The sequence below is a fragment of the Herpailurus yagouaroundi genome, unplaced genomic scaffold, assembly GCF_014898765.1.
Source record: "Herpailurus yagouaroundi ecotype Mexico unplaced genomic scaffold, PumYag 100, whole genome shotgun sequence".
Taxonomy (NCBI): domain Eukaryota; kingdom Metazoa; phylum Chordata; class Mammalia; order Carnivora; family Felidae; genus Herpailurus; species Herpailurus yagouaroundi.
In genome coordinates this window covers 53,842,438-53,866,695 of record NW_024412391.1, presented here as the reverse complement: position 1 = coordinate 53,866,695, position 24,258 = coordinate 53,842,438, and the positions used below count along the sequence as shown (strand labels likewise).

Below are 24,258 nucleotides of genomic sequence, written 5' to 3'. Positions count from 1 at the left end.
TCCCAATAGTTCATTTTTGCTTTTAATTCCCTTGCCTTTGGGGATGTGTCAAGTAAGAAATAGCTGCGGCTGAGGTCAGAGAGGTCTTTTCCTGCTTTCTCCTCTAGGGTTTTGATGGTTTCCTGTCTCACATTCAGGTCCTTCATCCATTTTGAGGTTATTTTTGTGAGTGGTTTAAGAAAGTGGTCTAGTTTCATTCTTCTGCATGTTCTTGTCCAGTTCTCCCAGCACCATTTGTTAAAGAGACTGTCTTTTTTCCATTGGATGTTCTTTCCTGCTTTGTCAAAGATGAGTTGGCCATACGTTTGTGGGTCTAGTTCTGGGGTTTCTATTCTATTCCATTGGTCTATATGTCTGTTTTTGTGCCAATACCATGCTGTCTTGATGATGACAGCTTTGTAGTAGAGGCTAAAGTCTGGAATTGTGATGCCTCCTGCTTTGGTCTTCTTCTTTAAAATTACTTTGGCTATTCGGGGCCTTTTGTGGTTCCATATGAATTTTAGGATTGCTTCTTCTAGTTTCGAGAAGAATGCTGGTGCCATTTTGATTGGGATTGCATTGAATGTGTAGATAGCTTTGGGTAGTATTGACATTTTGACAATATTTATTCTTCTAATGCATGAGCAGGGAATGTCTTTCCATTTCTTTAAATCTTCTTCAATTACCTTCATAAAAATTCTATAGTTTTCAGCATACAGATCCCTTACATCTTTGGTTAGATTTATTCCTAGGTATTTTATGCTTCTTGGTGCAATTGTGAATGGGATCAGTTTCTTTATTTGTCTTTCTGTTGCTTCATTGTTAGTGTATAAGAATGCAACTGATTTCTGTACATTGATTTTGTATCCTGCAACTTTGCTGAATTCATGGATCAGTTCTAGCAGACTTTTGGTGGAGTCTATCGGATTTTCCATGTATAATATCATGTCATCTGCAAAAAGCGAAAGCTTGACTTCATCTTTGCCAATTTTGATGCCTTTGATTTCCTTTTGTTGTCTGATTGCTGATGCTAGAACTTCCAGCACTATGTTAAACAACAGCGGTGAGAGTGGGCATCCCTGTCGTGTTCCTGATCTCAGGGAAAAAGCTCTCAGTTTTTCCCCGTTGAGGATGATGTTAGCTGTGGGCTTTTCATAAATGGCTTTTATGATCTTTAAGTATGTTCCTTCTATCCCGACTTTCTCAAGGGTTTTTATTAAGAAAGGGTGCTGGATTTTGTCAAAGGCCTTTTCTGCATCGATTGACAGGACCATATGGTTTTTCTCTTTTTTTTTGTTAATGTGATGTATCACGTTGATTGATTTGCGAATGTTGAACCAGCCCTGCATCCCAGGAATGAATCCCACTTGATCATGGTGAATAATTCTTTTTATATGCCGTTGAATTCGATTTGCTAGTATCTTATTGAGAATTTTTGCATCCATATTCATCAGGGATATTGGCCTGTAGTTCTCTTTTTTTACTGGGTCTCTGTCTGGTTTAGGAATCAAAGTAATACTGGCTTCATAGAATGAGTCTGGAAGTTTTCCTTCCCTTTCTATTTCTTGGAATAGCTTGAGAAGGATAGGTATTATCTCTGCTTTAAACGTCTGGTAGAACTCCCTTGGGAAGCCATCTGGCCCCGACTCTTATTTGTTGGGAGATTTTTGATAACTGATTCAATTTCTTTGCTGGTTATGGGTCTGTTCAAGCTTTCTATTTCCTCCTGATTGAGTTTTGGAAGAGTGTGGGTGTTCAGGAATTTGTCCATTTCTTCCAGGTTGTCCAGTTTGTTGGCATATAATTTTTCATAGTATTCCCTGATAATTGTTTGTATCTCTGAGGGATTGGTTGTAATAATTCCATTTTCATTCATGAGTTTATCTATTTGGGTCATCTCCCTTTTCTTTTTGAGAAGCCTGGCTAGAGGTTTGTCAATTTTGTTTATTTTTTCACAAAACCAACTCTTGGTTTCATTGATCTGCTCTACAGTTTTTTAGATTCTATATTGTTTATTTCTGCTCTGATCTTTATTATTTCTCTTCTTCTGCTGGGTTTAGGCTGCCTTTGCTGTTCTGCTTCTATTTCCTTTAGGTGTGCTGTTCGATTTTGTATTTGGGATTTTTCTTGTTTCTTGAGATAGGCCTGGATTGCAATGTATTTTCCTCTCAGGACTGCCTTCGCTGCGTCCCAAAGCGTTTGGATTGTTGTATTTTCATTTTCGTTTGTTTCCATATATTTTTTAATTTCTTCTCGAATTGCCTGGTTGACCCACTCATTCGTTAGTAGGGTGTTCTTTAACCTCCATGCTTTGGGAGGTTTTCCAGACTTTTTTCTGTGGTTGATTTCAAGCTTCATAGCATTGTGGTCTGAAAGTATGCATGGTATGATTTCAATTCTTGTAAACTTATGAAGGGCTGTTTTGTGACCCAGTATATGATCTATCTTGGAGAATGTTCCATGTGCACTCGAGACGAAAGTATATTCTGTTGCTTTGGGATGCAGAGTTCTAAATATATCTGTCAAGTCCATCTGATCCAATGTCTCATTCAGGGCCCTTGTTTCTTTATTGACCGTGTGTCTAGATGATCTATCCATTTCTGTAAGTGGGGTGTTAAAGTCCCCTGCAATTACCACATTCTTATCAATAAGGTTGCTTATGTTTGTGAGTAATTGTTTTATATATTTGGGCGCTCCGGTATTCGACGCATAGACATTTATAATTGTTAGCTCTTCCTGATGGATAGACCCTGTCACTATTATATAATGTCCTTCTTCATCTCTTGTTACAGCCTTTAATTTAAAGTCTAGTTTGTCTGATATAAGTATGGCTACTCCAGCTTTCTTTTGGCTTCCAGTAGCATGATAAATAGTTCTCCATCCCCTCACTCTCAATCTAAAGGTGTCCTCAGGTCTAAAATGAGTCTCTTGTAGACAGCAAATAGATGGGTCTTGTTTTTTTATCCATTCTGATACCCTCTGTCTTTTGGTTGGCGCATTTAATCCATTTACATTCAGTGTTATTCTAGAAAGATATGGGTTTAGAGTCATTGTCATGTCTGTATGTTTATGCTTGTAGTGATGTCTCTGTTACTTTGTCTCACAGGGTCCCCCTTAGGATCTCTTGTAGGGCTGGTTTAGTGGTGACAAATTCCTTCAGTTTTTGTTTGTTTGGGAAGACCTTTATCTCTCCTTCTATTCTAAATGACAGACTTGCTGGATAAAGGATTCTCGGCTGCATATTTTTTCTGTCTAGCACACTGAAAATCTCGTGCCAATTCTTTCTGGCCTGCCTAGTTTCAAAAGAGAGATCAGTCACGAGTCTTATAGGTCTCCCTTTATATGTGAGGGCACGTTGACCCCTTGCTGCTTTCAGAATTTTCTCTTTATCCTTGTATTTAGCCAGTTTCACTATGATATGTCGTGCAGAAGATCGATTCAAGTTCCGTCTGAAGGGAGTTCTCTGTGCCTCTTGGATTTCAGTGCCTTTTTCCTTCCCCACTTCAGGCAAGTTCTCAGCTATTATTTCTTCAAGTACCCCTTCAGCACCTTTCCCTCTCTCTTCCTCCTCTGGGATACCAATTATGCGTATATTATTTCTTTTTAGTGTATCACTTAGTTCTCTAATTTTCCCCTCATACTCCTGGATTTTTTTATCTCTCTTTTTCTCAGCTTCCTCTTTTTCCATAACTTTATCTTCTAGTTCACCTATTCTCTCCTCTGCCTCTTCAATCCGAGCCGTGGTGGTTTCCATTTTGTTATGCATTTCGTTTAAAGCGCTTTTCAGCTCCTTGTGACTGTTCCTTAGTCCCTTGATCTCTGTAGCAAGAGATTCTCTGCTGTGAGCTATACTGTTTTCAAGCCCAGCGATTAATTTTATGACTATTATTCTAAATTCACTTTCTGTTATATTATTTAAATCCTTTTTGATCAGCTCATTAGCTGTTGTTATTTCCTGGAGATTCTTCTGAGGGGAATTCTTCCGCTTGGTCATTTTGGATAGACCCTGGCGTGGTGAGGACCTGCAGGGCACTTCCCCTGTGCTGTGGTGTATAACTGGAGTTGGTGGGTGGAGCCGCAGTCAGACCTGATGTCTGCCCCCAGCCCACCGCTGGGGCCACAGTCAGACTGGTGCGTGCCTTCTCTTCTCCTCTCCTAGGGGTGGGATTCACTGTGGGGTGGGGTGGCCTGTCTGGGCTACTTGCACACTGCCAGGCTTGTGATGCTGGGGATCTGGCGTCTTAGCTGGGGTGGGTAGCAAGGTGCACAGGGACAGGAGGGGCAGGCTTAGCTCGCTTCTCCTTAGGTGATCCACTTCAGGAGGGGCCCTGTGGCAGCAGGAGGGAGTCAGATCCGCTGCCGGAGGTTTGGCTCCGCAGAAGCGCAGAGTCGGTGTTTGCTTGGAGCGAGCAAGTTCCCTGGCAGGAACTGGTTCTCTTTGGGATTTTGGCTGGGGGATGGGCGGGGGAGATGGCTCTGGCGAGCGCCTTTCTTCCCCACCAAACTGAGCTCTGTCGTCCTGGGGCTCAGCAGCTGTCCTTCCCTTTGTCCTCCAGCCTTCCCGCTTTCTGAGCAGAGCTGTTAACTTATGACCTCCCAGACGCTAAGTCGCGCTTGCTGTCGGAACACAGTCCTTCAGGCCCCTCCCCTTTTTGCAAGCCAGACTCGGGGGCTCTGCTTGGCCGGCGAGCCGCCCTTCTGCCCCGGCTCCCTCCCGTCAGTCCGTGGAGCGCGCACCGCCTCGCCGCCCTTCCTACCCTCTTCCGTGGGCCTCTCGTCTGCGCTTGGCTCCGGCGACTCCGTTCTGCTAATCCTCTGGCGGTTTTCTGGGTTATTTAGGCAGGTGTAGGTGGAATCTAAGTGATCAGCAGGACGCGCGGTGAGCCCAGCGTCCTCCTACGCCGCCATCTTCCCTCTCCATCTTCGCAAAGGTTTCTATTATTTGTCTGGTTTTGAAATCAGGGTAATGTTAGCCTCATAGAATGAGTTTGGAAGTTTTCCTTCCATTTCTATTTTTTGGAATAGTTTGGGAAGAATAGGTATAAACTCTTACTTAAATGTTGGGTAGAATTCGCCTAGGAAGCCATCAGGCCCTACACTTGTGCGTGTTGGGAGGTTTTTGATTACTGATTCAATTTCTTTCCTGGTTTTCAGTTTGCAGAACTGGTATGGTATGTTTCTAGGAATATATGTCTTTTTTCTAGATTGTTCAATTTGTTGGCACATGATTTTTCAGACTATTTTCTCATGGATTATATTTCTGTTGTATTGGTTATTTCTCATGTCTCATTTGTGGTTTTATTTATTGGGGTCCTTTCTCTTTTTGGTAAGTCTGTCTAGGGGGTTATCAATTTTATTAATGTTTTCAAGTAGCTTCTGGTTTCATTGATACGTTCTTTTTTAAGTTTTTTTTTTTAAGTGTCTATATCATTTATTTCTGCTCTAATCTTTATTATTTCCCTTCTTCAGCAGCCTCTATTGCTGTATACTACCCTCTTAGGACTGCTTTTGTTGCATCCCAAAGGTTTTGGATTGTCATGTTTCCATTTTCATTTGTTTCTATATACTTTTTAAATTTCTTCTTTGATATCCTGGTTGACCCATTAATTCTTCAGTAGCATGTTGTTTAACCTCCGTGTATTTGAGGTCTTCCCCAATTTTTTCTGGACTTTGATTTCAAGTTTCATAGCGTTATGGTCAGAGTATACGCATGGTACAATCTCATTCTTGTACTTGATGAGGCTTGATTTTTGACCTAGTATGTGATCTGTTCTGGAGAATATTTCATGTGTATTTGACAAGAATGTGTATTCTTCTTTAGGATGAAATAATTCTGAATATATTTGTTAAGTGCATCCAGTACAGTGTGTCATTCAAAGCCATTGTTTCCTTGTTGATTTTCTGTCCATTGATGTAAATGGGATGTTAAGTCCTCTATTATTATTATAAGTGAGTTCCTTTATGTTTGTTATCAATTGTTATATACATTTTGGTGTTCCAAGTTGAGGGTACAGGTATTTATAGCTGTTAAATATTATTGTTGGATAGTCTTCTTTATTGTGTTGTAATGCCCTTTTTCATCTGTGGTTACAGTCTTTGGTTTAAAATCTAGTTTGTCTGACATAAGTATTGGTACTCTGGCATTCTTGATGTCCATGTGCATGGTAAATGTCCATCCTAACAGTTTGAATTTGCTCATGTCTTTAGTTCTAAAATGAGTCTCTTGTAGACAGCATCTAGATGGGTCTTATTTTTTTATCCATGCTGATACCCTATGTCTTTTGATTGGAGATATTAGTCCATTAACATTTAGAGTTATTGATATGTTTTTAGTGCCATTTCATTACCTGTTTTGTCATTGTTTGTAGAGATTTTCTCTGTTCCTTTCTAGTCTTTCTCACTTTTGGTCTTTTCCACTCAGAGTCCCTTTTACTATTTCTTACAGGGCTGGTTTAGTGCTCATGAACTCCTTTAGTTTCTGTTTGGGAAAGTCTTTACCTTTGCTTCTATTCTGAATGATAGCCTGCTGGATAGAATATTTTTGGCTGCAGTTTTTCCCATTCAGCATGTTGGATATATCATGCCACTCCCTTCTGGCTTGCCAAGTTTCCGTGGAGAGATCTGCAGCTAGTCTTACATGTCTCCCTTGTAAGTTAGGGACTTCTTTTGTTTTGATCCCTTTTAGGATTTTTTCTTTACCACTATATTTTGCAAATTTAACTACAATATGTGTTGCTGGTTGGCCTGCTTTTTAAAATTTTAATGGGAGTCCTCTATGCTTCCTGGATTTGGATGTCTGTTTCCTTCCCCAGATTATGGAAATTTTTGGCTCTTATTTTCTCAAATGTTCTGTCCCCTCTTCTCGCTCTTTTTCTTCTTGGATTTTTGTAATACAAATGTTACCCAATGAGTTACTAAGTCTATTGTGTTCCATAATTTTTTTCTCTATTTTATTCAGCTTCATTATTTATCCTTCTATATCACTTATACATTCTTTTGCTTCTTCCATCCTTGGGGTCATTACATTCAGTCTTTTTTGAATCTTAGTTACTGCATTTCTTTTTCAAAATTTTTAAAAAATTTTTAACTTTCTTAATTTAAAAAAAATTTTTAATGTTTATGTTTATTTTTGAGACAGAGAGAGAGACAGAGCATGAGTAGGGGAGGGGCAGAGAAAGAAGGAGACACAGAATCCAAAGCAGTCTCCAGGCTCTGAGCTGTCAGCACAGAGCCGGTTGTGGGGCTGGAACTCGTCAACAGCGAAACCATGACATGAGCTGAAGTTGGACGCTAAACTGACCCAGCCAACTCAGTTACTACATTTCTTATTTCTGAGTGGTTGCTTTGTAGTTCTTTGATTTCTCTTGTAAAGGCCTTCCTGAAGTTATCCATTCTTTTTTTTTTTTTTTTTTTAGTGTTTACATATTTTGAGAATGAGAGAGCACACAGGAGTGGGGAGGGGCAGTGAGGGAGGTGAGAGAATCCCAAGCAGGTTATGCGCTCTCAGCACAGTATGTGGGGCTCCATCTCTGAAACTATGAGATCATGACCTGAGCTAAAATCAAGAGCTAGATTTGTACCTGACTAAACGACCCAGGCACCCCTAAAGTCTTCATTCTTAAGCCTGGTGAGTATCCCTTTGTTACTTTAAATTCTCCATCAGGCATATTATTTATATCTGTTTTGATTAGATCTGTGGCCGTTACTGTATCTTGTTTTTTTGGGAATGGGTTCTTCTGTCATGGCCTTTTGTCTAAGCCTCTGTCTTGTTCTTTGTGTTAGAAAAGGCTGTTAACTTTCCTGCTCCTTAGAGTAATTGCTTTATGATTAAGCAGGAATATAGTGTCCAGAATCTAGCACTTGTGGGAATATCTCTGGTGTGTGTTGCATGCCCTGTGCTCTTCTGCTTTGGCTATTCTATTCTTCAGGCCAGTCATCTGCAGCGGCTCTCCTCGCCTGCTGTGAGCATTGTTTGGTCTTTGGCCTAAATGTGGTGAGTTTTAACTAGGGGTGCTCTGGACTGCTTGTTAAATGAGACCTGATGCTACTTCCATTAGAGCTGAAGCCTTGCTGAACTCTGGTCAGGAGGCATGGTTTGTGCCAGGGGTTTCTGCTGGTCTTCTCAGGAAGGGGCCTGCCATGCTGAGACTTAGGTCCACTTGCCTGAGAGAAGCAGCATTGGCAGAGCAGTTTAGCTATAAGTTTTTAAGAAAATTGATCCTAATGACCCACAAATAAACTTAAATACATGAAATAATTTGCTCTTGACTTGATGTAATTTATTTACATGGTTTGATTTTCAAAAGCCAATAAAACAATACTAAACACTAGGGAAGAAAGTGAAATTAAAAAAAAAAAAGGCTTGAAGTTATAAAATAAACAAAAGCAACCCCTTATGCCCCTACCAAAAAAGTGACCTTGTCTTTTTGATGAAAATGAATAGGTTTTAACATGAAAAAACTACTTTGAATGCATAAACTCACCCAGTTATGATTTCTATACAAGTTAGCTTACTAAGGATAAACAATTTGAACTGTTTTTCAACTAAGAACGTGTTTCATGGAAAAGTTTTAGTGAATATTGAATATATATTTGGTACTGGGATACAATAGTGACTAAATAGACTATCTTTTGTGAAGGTTTTTATTTCAAACATACCTTATTAAAGCTGAAATAAAAATAAATTGTCCAATCATTGCTCAGGACCACGATTTTGAAGAGATTCATTCCCCATCGCATATTTTTGGCTCTATATATATACCTGGGTTTATTTATAGACTCTCTGTTGATATGTCTCTGCTTTTATGCCAATAGCATATCATTTTGATGACTATAGCTATGTAATGCAGTGGTAAATCAGGAAATGAATGAACCTGTGGTTTTATTCTTGCTCAAGATTGCTTTGGCTATTTGGGGTCTTTTGTGGTTACATATAAATGTCAGCATTGCTATTTTTCTGTTAAAAATGCCATTGGAATTCTGAAGGATTACATTGAATCTTTTGATCAGCTTAGGTCATATGGACATTTTTAATAATCATATTAACCCATGACCTCAGAATATCTTAACATTTGTGTTCAAATTCTTTCATCAATGTCTTAAGGTTTTCAGTGTACAAATCTTTTACCTTTGGTTAAATATATTTCAGAGCATTTTATATTTGATGCTATTGTAATTTTTTTTTTTATCGAGATACTTTCTAACAGTATATAGAAAAAACTGATTAGTGTGTGCTTTTTGTATCTAAAAGCTTCACCAAATTTATTTACTCACATAGGTGTTTTTTGCTTTCTGTGTATAATATGTGCAAATGATAACAGTTTGATTTCTCCAGTTTGGATGCCCTATTTCTCTTGCCTGATAACTGGCTAAGACTTCCAAAACTACTATGTTGAGTAAAAGTGCCAAGATTGTGGACACCCTTGTTTTATTCCTCCATTTTGGAGGAAAAACTTTTGAACTGTCACCACTGAGTATGTTGCTAACTGTGCGCTGGTCTTATATGGCTTATATTATGTTGAGGTATGTTTCCTCTATACCCACTGTGAGAATTGTTACCATGAAAGGATGTTGAATTTGGTCAAGTGCTTTTTCTGTATCTATTTAATCCTTAATTTTATTAATGGGTTATACAACATTGTTCCCCCCCACCCCCCTCCACACACACATACACACACACACACACACACACACACACGCAGGCACACATACTGAACCATTCTTGCTTTTCTGGGATAAATTACACCAGTTGATCATGGTGTATGATCCTTCAATGTATTGTTGAATTGGTTTGCTAATACTTGGAGGAATTTTGCATTTGTGTTCATCATGGATATTGGTGTGTAATTTTATGCTAGTGTCCTGTTTAGTTTTGGTGGAGGGTAATGCTGGCCTTAGAAAGTAAGATTGGGGGTGCCTGAGTGGCTCAGTCAGTTGAGCATCAGACTTTGGCTTAGATCATGCATGATCTCACAGTTTGTGAGATCAAACCCAGAGTCAGGCTCTGTGCTGGCAGCTCAGAGCCTGGAACCTACTTCGGATTCTGTGTCTCCCTCTCTCTCTGACCCTCCTGCGCTTGCACTCTGTCTCTGTCTCTCTTAGAAATAAACGTTAAAAAAATTAAGATTGTAAGTATTAAATTCTGTTTTTTATAGTTAGAGGAGGATCTTGTTGATTACTGACTGATTCTCCTTACTAGGAGTCTGTTAAGATTGTCTTTTTCTGATTCAGTCATGGTAGGTTATATATTTCTAGAAACTTAACCATTTCTTTTAGGTTGCTCCACTTATTGGTATATAATTTTTCAAGGCAGTGATTCTTGGTAGTTGTGTGTTACCATTTATAGTGTTAGATACTTCATTTAAAATTGAGACTTTTTTCTTAATAAGTCTAACAAAAGGTCTGTCTATTGTATTTTTTTTATAAACCATCTCTTTCATTGATCTTAACTATTGTCTCTGTACTCTATTTCCCTTAATTCTACTCTGATCTTTGTTACTTGTTTGTAACTTTAAGCTTATTCTGCTTCTCTATTTCTTTGTGGTATAAAGTTAAATAGTTCTTTATTCTTTATTCCTTTTTTAAATTTTTTAAATTTTGACTTAGGTTCTTGTTTTGTAATATAGGAACTTGTCACTTCCCTCTTAGAACTGTGTTTTGCTACATCCCATAAGTTTTGCTGTGTTTAATAATTACTGGATTTGCTATAGTCCTGTGGGACTCAAGAATGCCCTGTTGGGTATCAGAGCTCTTAGGTGATTTGGGGTCCTGTCTCAAATAGCAGCTACAAAAGTTCGGGCACCCAAATAGGTGTACAGGCTGCCTCCAAGGAGATACTGGTGACTTGATTTTACCGTTAGAACAGTCCAGAGGAGGGACAAAAGGAAATGTGTCTTGGCTTCCCCAGTCCGCAGAGAAGAGCAGCCACTCGGTAGAGGTGTGCTAAATTAGAAGCCAGATCCTTAGTCCTTAGGCATAGCTTATAAAGTTTGCAGTGAATTCTTGTCTTCCGTTGTCCTTGAAATGACTTGTTTTCTTCCCTCCTCCACACACTGCCCCCACCCCCCCAACCGCCTCCTGCCCTGCTTTGATTCCTAAAGGGATAGCTGCAGTTCATGTCCACATGTCCACGCCTATGTGAAGAAACTGCTGTTTAGGTTGCTGCAGCCCTCTGGGTCTTGTGACCACAAGCCTAATGGACTTGCAGAGTTAGGTGTCTCAGGATCCTACCTGTAATATGGGAATCTTAAAGTCGGAGTATAGATACGTGGTAAAAACCCTTGCTTATCAGGGAGAAGCTGTTGAGTTGGGAGTTTCCTCCTGATTGTATGAGGCTGTTTTGGGTTGGGGATGTTTAGGATGAGTTTTCACCTTTACTTTTTTGATGTAGGCATTTTTCTTGTTTGCCTAGTGTGTAGAAATCACTCAGCTGGGTTCTAGATAGATTTCAAAGGAAAGTGCTTCTGGTGTGGCAGTACATCTGTGAGAAGAGGGAAATTGAGGAGTCTCCCATGTTGCTTTCCTGTTGGACTTCCTCTGTGAAGATTGCATCCTAATAGGGGAGACAGATGTCGACTAAAGGACACTTTTAAAAAGACAAAATTGCAACATTCAAATACAAAATGAGCACATGAAAATTTTTTTCAACACATGGAGGAGCCAGTATGATGTTAGTATTCACTCAGAGGACGTTTGAAAAGTTAAATATGTGTAGGCAGCTTAACAAGGTCTGTTAGCATAAGATTACAGGTTGGATGACAAATCGGTTTATGTCTCACCAGGTCACATACTTTTCGTTTTTTTTCCATTGTACTTATTTATATCACTAATAGGAGAAAAATATTGATGTTAACACTAACCTAAGACTGTCTTTTAAAAAAGTGAAATAAGTTCTTGAAAAATAGTCCTTGGGTGGCTTTTGCCGTACTTCCACATTCTGGATTTTTTTTTTTTCATAATGAGAGAATAATCAACTACATGATAAATCAAATAGTGATAAATGTTTAAAGAGAAAAGTAGGATAGAGCTCCAGGGGTTGGAAGTTGCTGTTTCCTATTAAGTAATCAGACTGGTACTCTGGGAGAATGCGAAATTCAAGGCAAGATCTGAAGGGAATGAGTCATGAAGATAAATGAGAGTACAACATTTCAGATACAGGACACAGTGTAAGAAAGTCTGGCTATGCAATAGTGATGCTGGTAGGGAGGATTGGGAAGGGATGTGGTTGGAGAGTATTTGGGTCCCATAGCATGTAGACCCCTAAAGGTTATGGCACAGGCTTCAGATTTTACACTGAAAGAGAATAGGACTTACCCTGTCAGTTGAGGCAGAATAGACTGTATAAGGGAAAGAAGGGAGGAGCTTTTGTGATACTGAAGGCAAAAGGTAGTGATGACTAATTGGACAATTGAGATGGTAGACAATGTGATATGAAGTGCTTATGCTCTGAATGCTTGAAGGTAAAATGAAGAGTATTAGCCAATGGATTGTATGTGGGGTTTCAGAATAAGAGGGGTCTTAGATAAAGGCGTGATCTCAATAACTAGAAGGATACAATTGCCTTTATTGAGATGGAGAATGTTAAAGGAAGAGAAGGTTTTGTGGGAGCTGAGGAAGAGTTTAGTTTTGATACACTAAGTCTGCAATTTCCTTTAAACACCTTAAAAATGTCAAGGAGATAATTGGATACAAATCTAGAATTCAGTGGAGAGGTCCAGATGAACAGTTGTCATCATCCAAGGTATTGACTACCTTGGAGTTGATTTGAGATTATAGAATGAGGGGGTATAGACTTCAGTCTGAACCCGGGGGCAGTCCAAGATCATCAGGTTGAGGAAGTATGTAAGTTTTCTATTGCTGCTGTAATAAACTACCACCAACTTAGTGAATTACAAAACCATAAATTTATTCTTTTATTTAGGAGACCAGAAGTCTAAAATAAAAGTATTGTCAGAACTGTTAGAGGTTGTAGAGAAGATGGCTTCCTTCACTTGTCCAGTTTCTAGAGTCCACCTGCATTCTTTGTCTCTTAGTCCTTAAATCTTTCCAAATTCCTGTTTTTACTGTTACATTACTCCCAACTCTTATTCTCCTGCTTTCCTCTTAAAAGAATCATAGTTACTACATCAGGCCCATCATGATCATTAATTGGATCATACCTGAAAAGTCTACTTGTCATATAAGTTAATGTACTCAGATTTGGAGAAAGAGAACACAGACATCTTGGAGGGGCCTCAATTAGCTAAGGGGATAGAAGAAGAGTTGGCCACAGGGTAATGTCATGGAAGCCTAGGGAAGAATGTGTTTCAGAATTGGGCAATTGTAGGAAATGCTACATATTGGTTTAAAAAAATAAAACTGATCGGGGGCGCTGGGTGGCTCAGTCGGGTAAGCATCCAACTTCAGCTCAGGTCATGATCCCTTTGGTCGTGAGTTCAAGCTCCATTTTGGGCTCTGTGCTGGTGCCTCAGAGCCTGGAGCCTGCTTTGGATTCTGTGTCTCCTTCTCTCTCTGCCCCTCCTCTTCTCATATTCTGTCTCTCTCAAAAATAAATGTTAAAAAAAAAATTTAAAAAACCCTAATTATTAGCCTTGGCAGTGAGAGTCTACTGCTGTTAGAAGAGAGTGGTGAATATGAAAACCCGTATAGAATTTATTTACTAGAGAAAAGGAGGGCTTCCCCTTGGGGAAGTTTCCATGAATATTGAGCAGAAAAATGGAGGCGGTGGCTGAAGGACGTTATGGATTAAGAAATTTAGATGGATGGTACAATAGCATATTGGTATCTAATATGATTTAGTAAAGGGAGACAAAAAGTGATGCCATATTGAAAGGAGATTGGGATATAATGTATTCATGGTTTTGGAGTTGACCTTGACAAGGAGGATGGATAGGTCACCCCTGGGGACAGGAAAAAATACAGAGTGTGTGTGTGCACAGGTATAAGTAAATGTGGAAGGAGGATATAAAGTTTGTTTATTCTTGTTTTTTTATTGTCTTACTGTTACAGGAAGCAAATAATCAGCTGACAGGCAGGTGCGTGAGGTGTGAAGTCTTAAAGAAAGTTGGGAATACTAAATACTTAGTTTTATTCTCTTCTATGTAGCCTAAAATACAAAAAATTGTCCTGAAAAAAAAAAAGTTATATTTTTCCAGTGCTATTTCTGGGCATTCCTGGAAAAGTGATTAAAAACTTAAAAAAAAAAAATAGTAATAAAAGAGGAGATCAGGTGCATTCATGGTGGAATGGCCATATGCAATGGAATATTACTCAGCCATAAAAAAGAATGAAATCTTGCTATGTGCAATGATATGGAGGAGCTAGAGTATATTATGCTAAGTGAAATAAGTTAGAGAAATATAAATACCATATGATTTCACTGATAGGTGGAATTTAAGATGAACATAGAAGAAGGAAAAAAAAGAGAGGGAGCAAACCACAAGGGACTTTCAACTATAGAGAACAAACAGGATTGCTGGTGGGGAGGTTGATGAGGGGATGGGCTAAATGGGTGATGTGTATTAAGGGGAGGGCACTTGTGATGAATACTGGGTGTTATAGGTAAGTGATGAATCACTAAATTCTGAAAAAAAGTAAAAGACCTTGAATGGCTTAATCATTCATGTGGTTTTGAGATAGGGACTTTTACATTATTATTATTTTTTTTCTCTATCAAGGGTTTAACTTATGTCTTTGGAACTTGTGCAGAAAATAGATACTCTTCCCTATATCTGGAGAGTTGAACAAAACTTGGGATGTTGGTAGTAAGGTCATGTGGGAGAAACACATCTTAATATGACACACACAAAAAAGTAGGAGATGTGAAGGTTGAGGTTATAGATGACATGGCTTATGAAATGGTACTGAGAGATCATAGGTGTCAAGATGGCATTATGTATATTGACTTTGCTGGCCTGTTACTTCCCCTATCCTTTCTGCTGTCTGCTCTCCTTCATACTTAACGTTCTTTATATTGTAGCTAATTCTGACCTTATTTCCTCACAAAGAAGATTTCTCCTTTCAGGAACTTGACTTTCTTCCTATCTTGCTATGTACCCTTTAGATAATGCCTAAATTATCACTTAGGGAAGTCTTTCCTATCTCCCCCACTCCCCTACCCTCAACCAGATTAGGCCAACTCCCTACAAGTTTCCTAGTGCCCTGTTTTGTTTTGTTTTTCTTGCCCAGAATTAATATCAAAATGGAATAATTGGTAAGTTGTGCATAACATGTCTAACTCCCCTGTTAGACTGAGTTCTGTGTAGGCAGGATGGTATCTGAGTTCATAGCCACCTGACTGATACATTAGTCCCAAGTAAGTATTTGTTGAATGGAAAGAGTAACTAAGAGTGTATGTGCATGTAAGTACATGAAAAAAGACCTATGTACTGTTTTTTCCAGGCCACTTTGTTTAGTTATGAACGTTGTTTCCACTGTTGATTACCTCCCTGTATAGATGTCACCTCCTAGGAATCCTTCACTGATAATGCCAGGTATAATAACCTCCTCTGTCATATTTCTTGATTCTGTTTTAGTTTTCCTTATTATATTTCACTAGTTTACATAATTGTATTTCTGGTAAGTATTCGTGGCTCCCTGATGATGCCATGTCTGTTCCATGAGTGCATGGACTTTTTCTTTTAGCACCTGGAAGACTTGATGGTTTACCCTTGATTCTTAATACTGTCAAATGAGTGAATTTCATGCACATAGCTATTTATATGTAGATATTATGTTGAAACTAATGTAAATTATGAGTTGAGCATGGGGAAAATATATATGTACATATTTGTATATTTAAAAATATTTCTGGAAAACTTTAAGAAATTAATATGAAAATATTAGAAATATTGGCAAATATTTGTGTCTAAAGTTGGTGACTGGCACCATTTTTATAAGTGTGTGATTCTCAGTCTGTATATCTAGACATCAGATAGTGACATCTTTTAGTAACTTGAAAAGATCACCGAAAGTTATGTTTTTGAAAACTTCATTGGTGCATGAAAATGCTCATGATTGGATATTAATGGAACAGGATATAAAGGTATATTGGCTACATATGGTACATATTTATGCTTATGTGTAAATGTATGAGTGCATAGAATTAAAAAAAAAGCTAGTTTTACCTGTGAATACTGAAATGTGTGTATGGGTTAGTATTAATTTAAAACTTAATAAAAACTTACAGGTATGAGATAGTTAAATACTTGGGACGCCTGTGTGGCTCAGTTGGTTCAGCACCTGACTTTGGCTCAGGTCATGATATCATGGTTCATGAGTTCTAGCGCTGTGTCAGCTGTGCTGACAGCTCAGATCCTGGAGCCTATTTCAAATTCTGTGTCTCCCTCTTCTCTGGCTCTCCCCCACTTGCTGTCCCTCTCCCTCTCAAAGATAAATAAACATTAAAAAAAAAAAAAGATAAATACTTAAGTATTTCATTATTACTTTTCCATGTAATTAGGTGTTTTCTCTTTGATTCTTATGGTCTAAAATCTATTTCTTCGGAGTATTTAATGATAAATTACGTTGATAAAGGAAAAAAGAAAACCTGGTAACTTGAACAAAGAAATTCAGTAGTAAGTTATGCTAACTTTAGGTATATGATGAAAATCTCAGATTGGTCCAGAGAATTTTTATTGCACTGACAGCTGTGGAGCCCGCTCTGGATTCTCTGTCTCTCTCTGCCCCTCCCCTGCTCTCTGTCTCTCTCTCAAAATAAATGAACACTTTTTAAAAAGGGCTTATTTATCTTGAAAAGGTGAAAACACCTTTAAGAAAGTTCAATTTTAAAAATAATTCTTTTCTAGTAGAGGCTAAAGTCTGGGATTGTGATGTCAACAATAGCCAAATTATGGAAAGAGCCTAAATGTCCATCAACTGATGAATGGATAAAGAAATTGTGGTTTATATACACAATGGAATACTACGTGGCAATGAGAAAAAATGAAATATGGCCTTTTGTAGCAACGTGGATGGAACTGGAGAGTGTGATGCTAAGTGAAATAAGCCATACAGAGAAAGACAGATACCATATGGTTTCACTCTTATGTGGATCCTGAGAAACTTAACAGGAACCCATGGGGGAGGGGAAAAAAAAAAAAAAGAGGTTAGAGTGGGAGAGAGCCAAAGCATAAGAGACTGTTGAGAACTGAGAGCAAACTGAGGGTTGATGGGGGGTGGGAGGGAGGAGAGGGTGGGTGATGGGTATTGAGGAGGGCACCTTTTGGGATGAGCACTGGGTGTTGTATGGAAACCAATTTGACAATAAATTTCATATATAAATAAAAAAAAAAAAACAAATAATACACTAAGAAAGAGAACTAGAGGCCAATATCCCTGATGAACATGGATGTAAAAATTCTCAATAAAATACCAGCAAATTGAATCCAATAATACGTTCAAAGAAACATTCTCCACAAACAAGTGGGATTTATGCCTCAGCTGCAAGCATGGTTCAATATTCACAAATCAATCAACACAATACACTACGTTAGTAAAAGAAAGGATAGCAACCATATGATCCTCTCAGTAGATGCAGAAAAAGCATTTGACCAAGTCCAATGTCCATTCATGATAAAAACCCTCAACAAAGTAGGGTTACAGGAAGTATACCTCAACATCATAAAGGCCATGTATGAAAGATCCACAACTAATATTATCCTCAATGGGGGAAAACTGGGAGCTTTTCCTCTACTGGCAGGAACAAGAGAAGGACATCCACTCTTACCATTATGATTTAACATGGTACTCTAAGTGATAGCCACAGCCATCAGACAATGCATCCCAATCAGAAAGGAAGAAGTTATTCACTCTGCAGATGACAGGATACTCTATACAGAAAACCTAAAGGACACCACTAAAAGAATGCTAGAAGTGAAACACGAATTCAGTAGACTCACAGAATGCAAAAATCCATTTACAGAAATCAGCTGCATACAGCAATAATGAAGCAGAAGGAGAAATTAAGGAACTGATCCCATTTACAAATGCACCTAATACCATAAGATATGTAGGAACAAACCTAACCAATGAGATAAAATATCTGTACTCTGAAAACTATAAAACACTGATTAAATTTAAGAGGACACAAAGAAATGGAAAAACAGTTCATGCCCATGCATTCAAAGAATATTGTTAAAATGTTTTCATTACTCAAAGCAATCTACATATTCCTATCTTAATACCACCAGCATTATTCAAAGAGCTACAGTCAACCTTAAAATTCGTATGGAAGCACATAAGACCCCAAATAGCCAAAGTAATCTTGAAACAGAAAAGCAAAGTTGGAGGCATCGCAATTCCTAACTTCAAACTGGATTACAAAGCAGAAGCGATCAAGACAGTATGGTACTGGCAAAAAACAGACACAGAGATCACTGGAACAGAATAGAAAACCCAGAAATGGACCCCTAACTATATGGTCAACTCATCTTTGGCAAAGCAGGTAAGAATACCCAGTGGAAAAAACAGTCTCTTCAACAAATGGTACTAGGAAAACTGGACAGCAACACACAGAAGAATGAAACTGGACCACTTTCTTACACCACAGACATAAAAAAAAAAAAATAAACTCAAAATAGATGAAAGACCTAAACATGCAACAGGGACGTTGGGACTACAACATAATAAAAAGCTTCCCCATAGTGAAGGAATCAACAAAACTAAAAGGTAACCTATGAATGGGAGAAGGTATGTTCAAATCACGTATCTGATAAAGGGTTAGTATCCAAAATCTATTAAGAACTTATCAAACTCAACACCCAAAAAACAAATAATCCAATTAAAAACTGGGCAGAAAACATGAACAAACACTTCTCCAAAGAAGAAATCCCAATGGCTAACAGATACATGAAAAGATGCTCGACATCGTCAAGGAAACATGAATCAAAACTACGATGAGAAATCACCTCACACAAGTCAGAATGGCTACAATTAACAACACAGAAAACAACAGATGTTGGCAAGGATGTGGAGGAAGGGCAATTCTCTTACAGTGCTGGTGGGAATGCAAACTGGTGCAGCCATTCTGAAGAAAAGTATGAAGGTTCCTGAAAAAAGTTAAAAACACAACTACGCTACAATCCAGCAATTGCACCGCTACACGTTTACCCAAATTATACACAAAATACTAATTTGAAAGGATACACCTACCCTGATGTTTATCCCAACATTATCAACAATAGCCAAGTTATGGTAAGAGCCCAAATGTCCATGGACTGACAAACAGGTAAAGAACATGTAGTATGTATGTGTAGATAGACGTACATATACGTACACATACATACATGCAATGGAGTATTACCCAGCCACAGAAAAATAATGAAACCTTGCCAGTGTCCTTTGCAATGACAAGAAAGGAGCTAGAGATTATTAGGCTAAGGAAATTTAGTCAGCCAGAAGAAGACAAATATCCCACAATTTCACTCATATACAAAATTTAAGAAATGAAACAAATGAACAAGGGGGTGGGGTGGAAGAGGCCAACCAAGAAACAGAACAAACTGAGGGTTACTGCAGGGAAGGTACTTGGACAGGATGTCTTAAATAAGTGATGGGTATAAAGGAGGGCACTTGTGATGAGTACCAGGTGTTGTGCTAATGATGAGTTGCTAAATTCTACTCCTCAAACTAGTATTACACTGTATGTTAACTAGCTGGATTTTAATCAAAACTTGACAAAGGGGGGTGGGAGGGAGGGGCAAGTTGGTGATGGGCACTGAGGAGGGCACCTGTTGGGAGGTGCACTGGGTGTTGTCTGGAAACCAATTGGACAATAAATTTCATATTAAAAAAATAAATAATAAAATAAAAAATAAAAAGTACTTATAAAAAATTAATTAAATAAATAATTAAACCAAAAAAATTGAGGAAAAACCAAAAGCTTATAGCAAAACCTTCAAACTGATTCTGTAATTCAAAATTCCTCACCTGAACCACAGAACACACATAATTATGGTCATGTTACTATTTTCTGAATTCTCTCAAGAACGCAGAAGAGCGTCTGATTCATTACATGGTGTGAATGCCTTAGGGTGGTGGTTCCCAAAATTCAGTGTATTAGGATCACATGGCAGAGTTGTTTGTTGAGACACAAATTGATGGGCCCCATTCCCACAGTTTGTAATTAAGTGGATCTGAGGTGGAGCCCGTGAATTTGCATTCTGACAAGTTCCAAAGCATACCGATTCTGTCTGGGAACCACACTATGAGAACCAATACCTCAGTGCATTAGCACTTAATTCTCCAGCAAAAACTGGGGGGAAAAAATCCTTGTCTAATGTGAGGAAATGAAATTATATTCATTTTATCTTCTAAAATATACCAGGAAGAATGACATGTGATAGCTCTAAGTGTTTAAGGATCAACAATTTCAGGTGGTAAGGCAGATGTGGTGTAGCTCTGCAACATTTAGGATGCAAAAGAGTATTTGAATAAATATTTATAATAGCTTACCCCTGGAATAATTAACAGCCAAATATAGGTAAATTCCTGTACTCCAAATTCATTTTAGGGAAATAATACAAACCATGGCGTACTGTTTATATCACTAAAATGGATTCTCATTTACATCCTCTCATTTTAAAACTAACCAACGGAGATTGAGCCATAATTTATTGTGTTTGTGATCACCTTCTATCCGAAATAGGAGGCATTCTTCTGTTTTAAGTGTCAATAACCCTATTACCAGTACCTCATATTCCTCAAAGTCCATCTATTCAAACTACTCTCCATAGATTATTTAACATCAGTCAAGCAATGAGTTACTGTAGTTATAGCTTATTTCATGGGGTATTTTCTGACAAGCATAATACCTAATATTCAGTAAGTATTTAATCCATCAATATGCAATAAAAGCCAGTAAAACTTATATGGGTCCCAAAACATTTTTAGAACATGAAAAACAAAAAGGTAATCTGGATCATCTAAACATGAATGAATTATGTGAGATTCTAAAACAAGTTATTTTGTTAATTGAAATTTTCAAGGTATCAGTATAGCTGTGCAGGAAATTGATCACACAGGCCTAAAAAGGCTGTCCTTACTTTTCCACCTCAATATGGGAAATTGGCTCTTGCAGTATTCTCACTGAACAGTTAACTACTAAGTATGGCTCACTGTGCTCAGACTATCTGCATAAACAATATGGTTGAGGTTGGACAGCTACCTTCTTTCTGGGAATCTGGAATTTTTATACATGCTAAGGCAGAGGATCCCTATATGACCAACCCCAATAAATACCTTGGACACTAAGTCTCTGATGGTCTTCCCTGAGAAGAACCATCACACACATGTTGCTAAATTTTCATTGCTGGTGCGAGGAAGGGAGTGCTCTGTGTGACCCTTCAGGGGAAGGTGAGAACTTCAGAGTACACATGTATACTTCCAGACTCTGCATGTGTTTCTCATATGACCCAGCTGTGAATCGTCCATACTTCACTGTTGTCCATTTTAACCATGAGCCCAGCTATACACGGAATCACCCAAGTTCTTCCAGCAAATCTCCAAATAGACAAGCATTCTTACAGACCCCCAACACAGCGGTTTTCAGAAACCCTGATTCTTACCTGCTGATATGCTTCATAGATCACATCAAATAGAAAAGCCTGTGGCATTTCACTTGCTCTGTGTCTGGCACGTTCTAGTGAATGGTCTAAGCAACCATCAGCAGATGGACTGATTACAGTAGATACAAGAGGTCGAATTGCTCCTGCTGCCTGAAAAACAAACAGAGATCCAATTAACATTTGTTTCACCTAGAGCATATTTCACAATCAAACTCTCAACTTTTCTCTCTTATTTTTGAGAGGTTCTATTTCTAATTTTAACAAGCAACCTCAAGAAAATATTTGAACAAGTGTTAATTTGGTTAATAAAACAGTATTTCACATCAAAAAATCTATTTCTTAATATTACAGTTCCAAGTAAGAGGTACAGATACTCTTTTCCATTGTAAGTTCATATTTGTTTTTTATCACTAGCCGTGTAAGTCTTACACTAGATCAGAATGGTAAGATACAAGTGGCTGTTCCATGAACGAGAGAGGGAGAAGAATTAATGGGGAAAAACTAGAGAAGGATGACACATCATTATTTCTCAGCGGGCTTTCAAAAGATTTACCTTAAACACAGATAATTAAGGAAAGAGACCTATCTCCTAAGAAGGACAAAATGAGACTCAACCTGAGTAACAATGAATTTATGCCATACTCTAATTCCTGTAAAAAAAAAAAAAAAATTCCCTTCAAACTATCTCAGTGCAATGCGCCCTCATGTAAAGTAGCCATTGATTTCAATAGCTCTAATTAAACTGTAAACTCATTTATAGATGCATTTAAACATTACAAAAAGACACCTTCATATCTGACAATTTGTCCCCTTTATCTTTAAAAGTGTTTCATCGTAGTCTTGAAAGTCATTCCCAGACAACTGCTTTGGAGGAGTTGCTTTAAAATATAGTTCCTGTGGTAGGCCATTAACCAAACCTCCTCCGCAAGTTCCTATCTTCCACGTGACTAATACACAGATACTGCAGGCCATCAAATTGATACACCAACAAATTTGGACTTGAGAAGACTAGTATTTGTGCAAGATAAATAGTCTGTAAATTGGCTTATAAAATCCAAGAGACTGGCTGAAAATAAAAGCTAATGTGTGAGCCAAGTAGACAGTTTATAAACTGTCACAATTCCCAGAGACTTAAGTAGAAATTTGGAACCTTGGAATAAAAGCAAAAATGAGCACATTGCCAGGGCTGACAGGAAGGCAGTAATGTCCAAGTAGGTGCAAGTTCAGTAAGGTGCAAACCCAAGTCCTCAAGCCCAACACCTGTCAGTAAAGGTTAGAAGGCAAGAGAAACACATACACGTGTGTGAGCACACACACAACTTTTTACAGGAAAAGTTCTATTTACGTTCCAACTATGGACAAATAATCTTCTATACCAGGCCATGAAGCAAAAATTCTATTTAATATACAACATGAAACACAAAGCGTGAGCAAGAGGACCTCACCAGATTCTCTCTCCAGCCAAAGTAGTGAAAGTATTTTACTGCAACCATTTAAAGTCTTTGAAGGGCATGCAGCAAATGAAACATTTTTTTAAGAAAATCAACTAAATCTTGCTAAAAAGGGAGAGCTTTTGGTACTCAAGGCAAGATCTATTTCTTCCTTAGTAATCCACCCAGCTCAGTGTGACTGAAGTTCCACTCGGAGTGGTATGGATGAAAAGATGGGGCTCCCTCTCCCACTACCTCCCAGAAGGAAGGCAGAGTGTTAGAACTTCCCATCCCATTCAGCCCCAGGTCATAGAGGCTAAATTAAGGAAACTGCTGACAAGAGATGGCCGACTCCCTTCCAACCACACAGCCACAACTTGTGAATGGATTATCTACCCCAGGCACAGTAGGTAGACAATGAATATTGGGCCCTGAATACCCTTAACCCCCAATCTCACTTAGGGCAGAGTTTTCACACCAGAAGAATAACAAGAGTCTTTGAATGTCTCCATGCACCACCCTACTTGTGAAATAGAAGATTCACTTAGAGAAACAAGACATCATGCCCCCCACCCCCTACTCAAGTAGCAGTACAGGGATTTTTCATGGGACAGACAGGCTTTAAGAACAGAGCTATCAATCTCTCCCAAAAGGGAACTCACCTTATATGGAACTGACTGTGAGCAAATTTAAACCTTACTGCACTCTCAAAAAAAAAAAAAACAAAAAAAAAAAAACAAAGACTATCATCACACTAAGCTATTTAGACTGGGGTGGTAGCTACAAGAGAGCAAAAAGCTAAACTGTTGGCAAGCTAGTTTACCAGGGACACCTTGGAAAGAGCCAGGTAACAGCAGCTGGCATGAAATCACAGCAAACTTCCAACACTGGCCTCAAAAACTACCATTGCAGAGGAGGCAAAGTGTAACTGAATCACACTGTAGAACATTTTATAACTCAGGCATTGTCAAGAGGGAAGGAAAGACAAAGAAATAGAGGAAGAAATAAGGAAGAAAAGAAAAAAGAAAGCAATTTGCAGGCAATGAATAGACTTTATCAGTTGGGTGTGATATCAGAGACAGACAGTAAGAGATTACAAAACAAAGACAAAAAGAATCCTACTAAAACCGCTGTCATTCCAGGGTGACTATATCCATGCCCAAGACTGCACCCTCTGTGAAGTAATTTCAGAGACTTCACCTGGTATGCGGGGAGGGGGAGGGGAACATCACTGAAATAGACCAGCAAAGTCACATACAACAGCAACAGTAAGCCCTGAGGAAATG

At 38.5% G+C, this 24,258-nt stretch overlaps 1 protein-coding gene across 3 annotated transcripts in view; it reads right to left on the bottom strand.

The window, feature by feature from the left end:
* Window positions 1-24,258, bottom strand: part of CRPPA (CDP-L-ribitol pyrophosphorylase A) — a 345,176-nt gene that overhangs the window by 280,493 nt on the left and 40,425 nt on the right. For all 3 annotated transcript variants that reach the window (XM_040472524.1, XM_040472525.1, XM_040472523.1), the window contains exon 3: window positions 21,543-21,692. In XM_040472524.1, coding sequence (XP_040328458.1) covers window positions 21,543-21,692 — 150 coding nt within the window. The remainder of the gene's footprint in view (window positions 1-21,542; window positions 21,693-24,258) is intronic.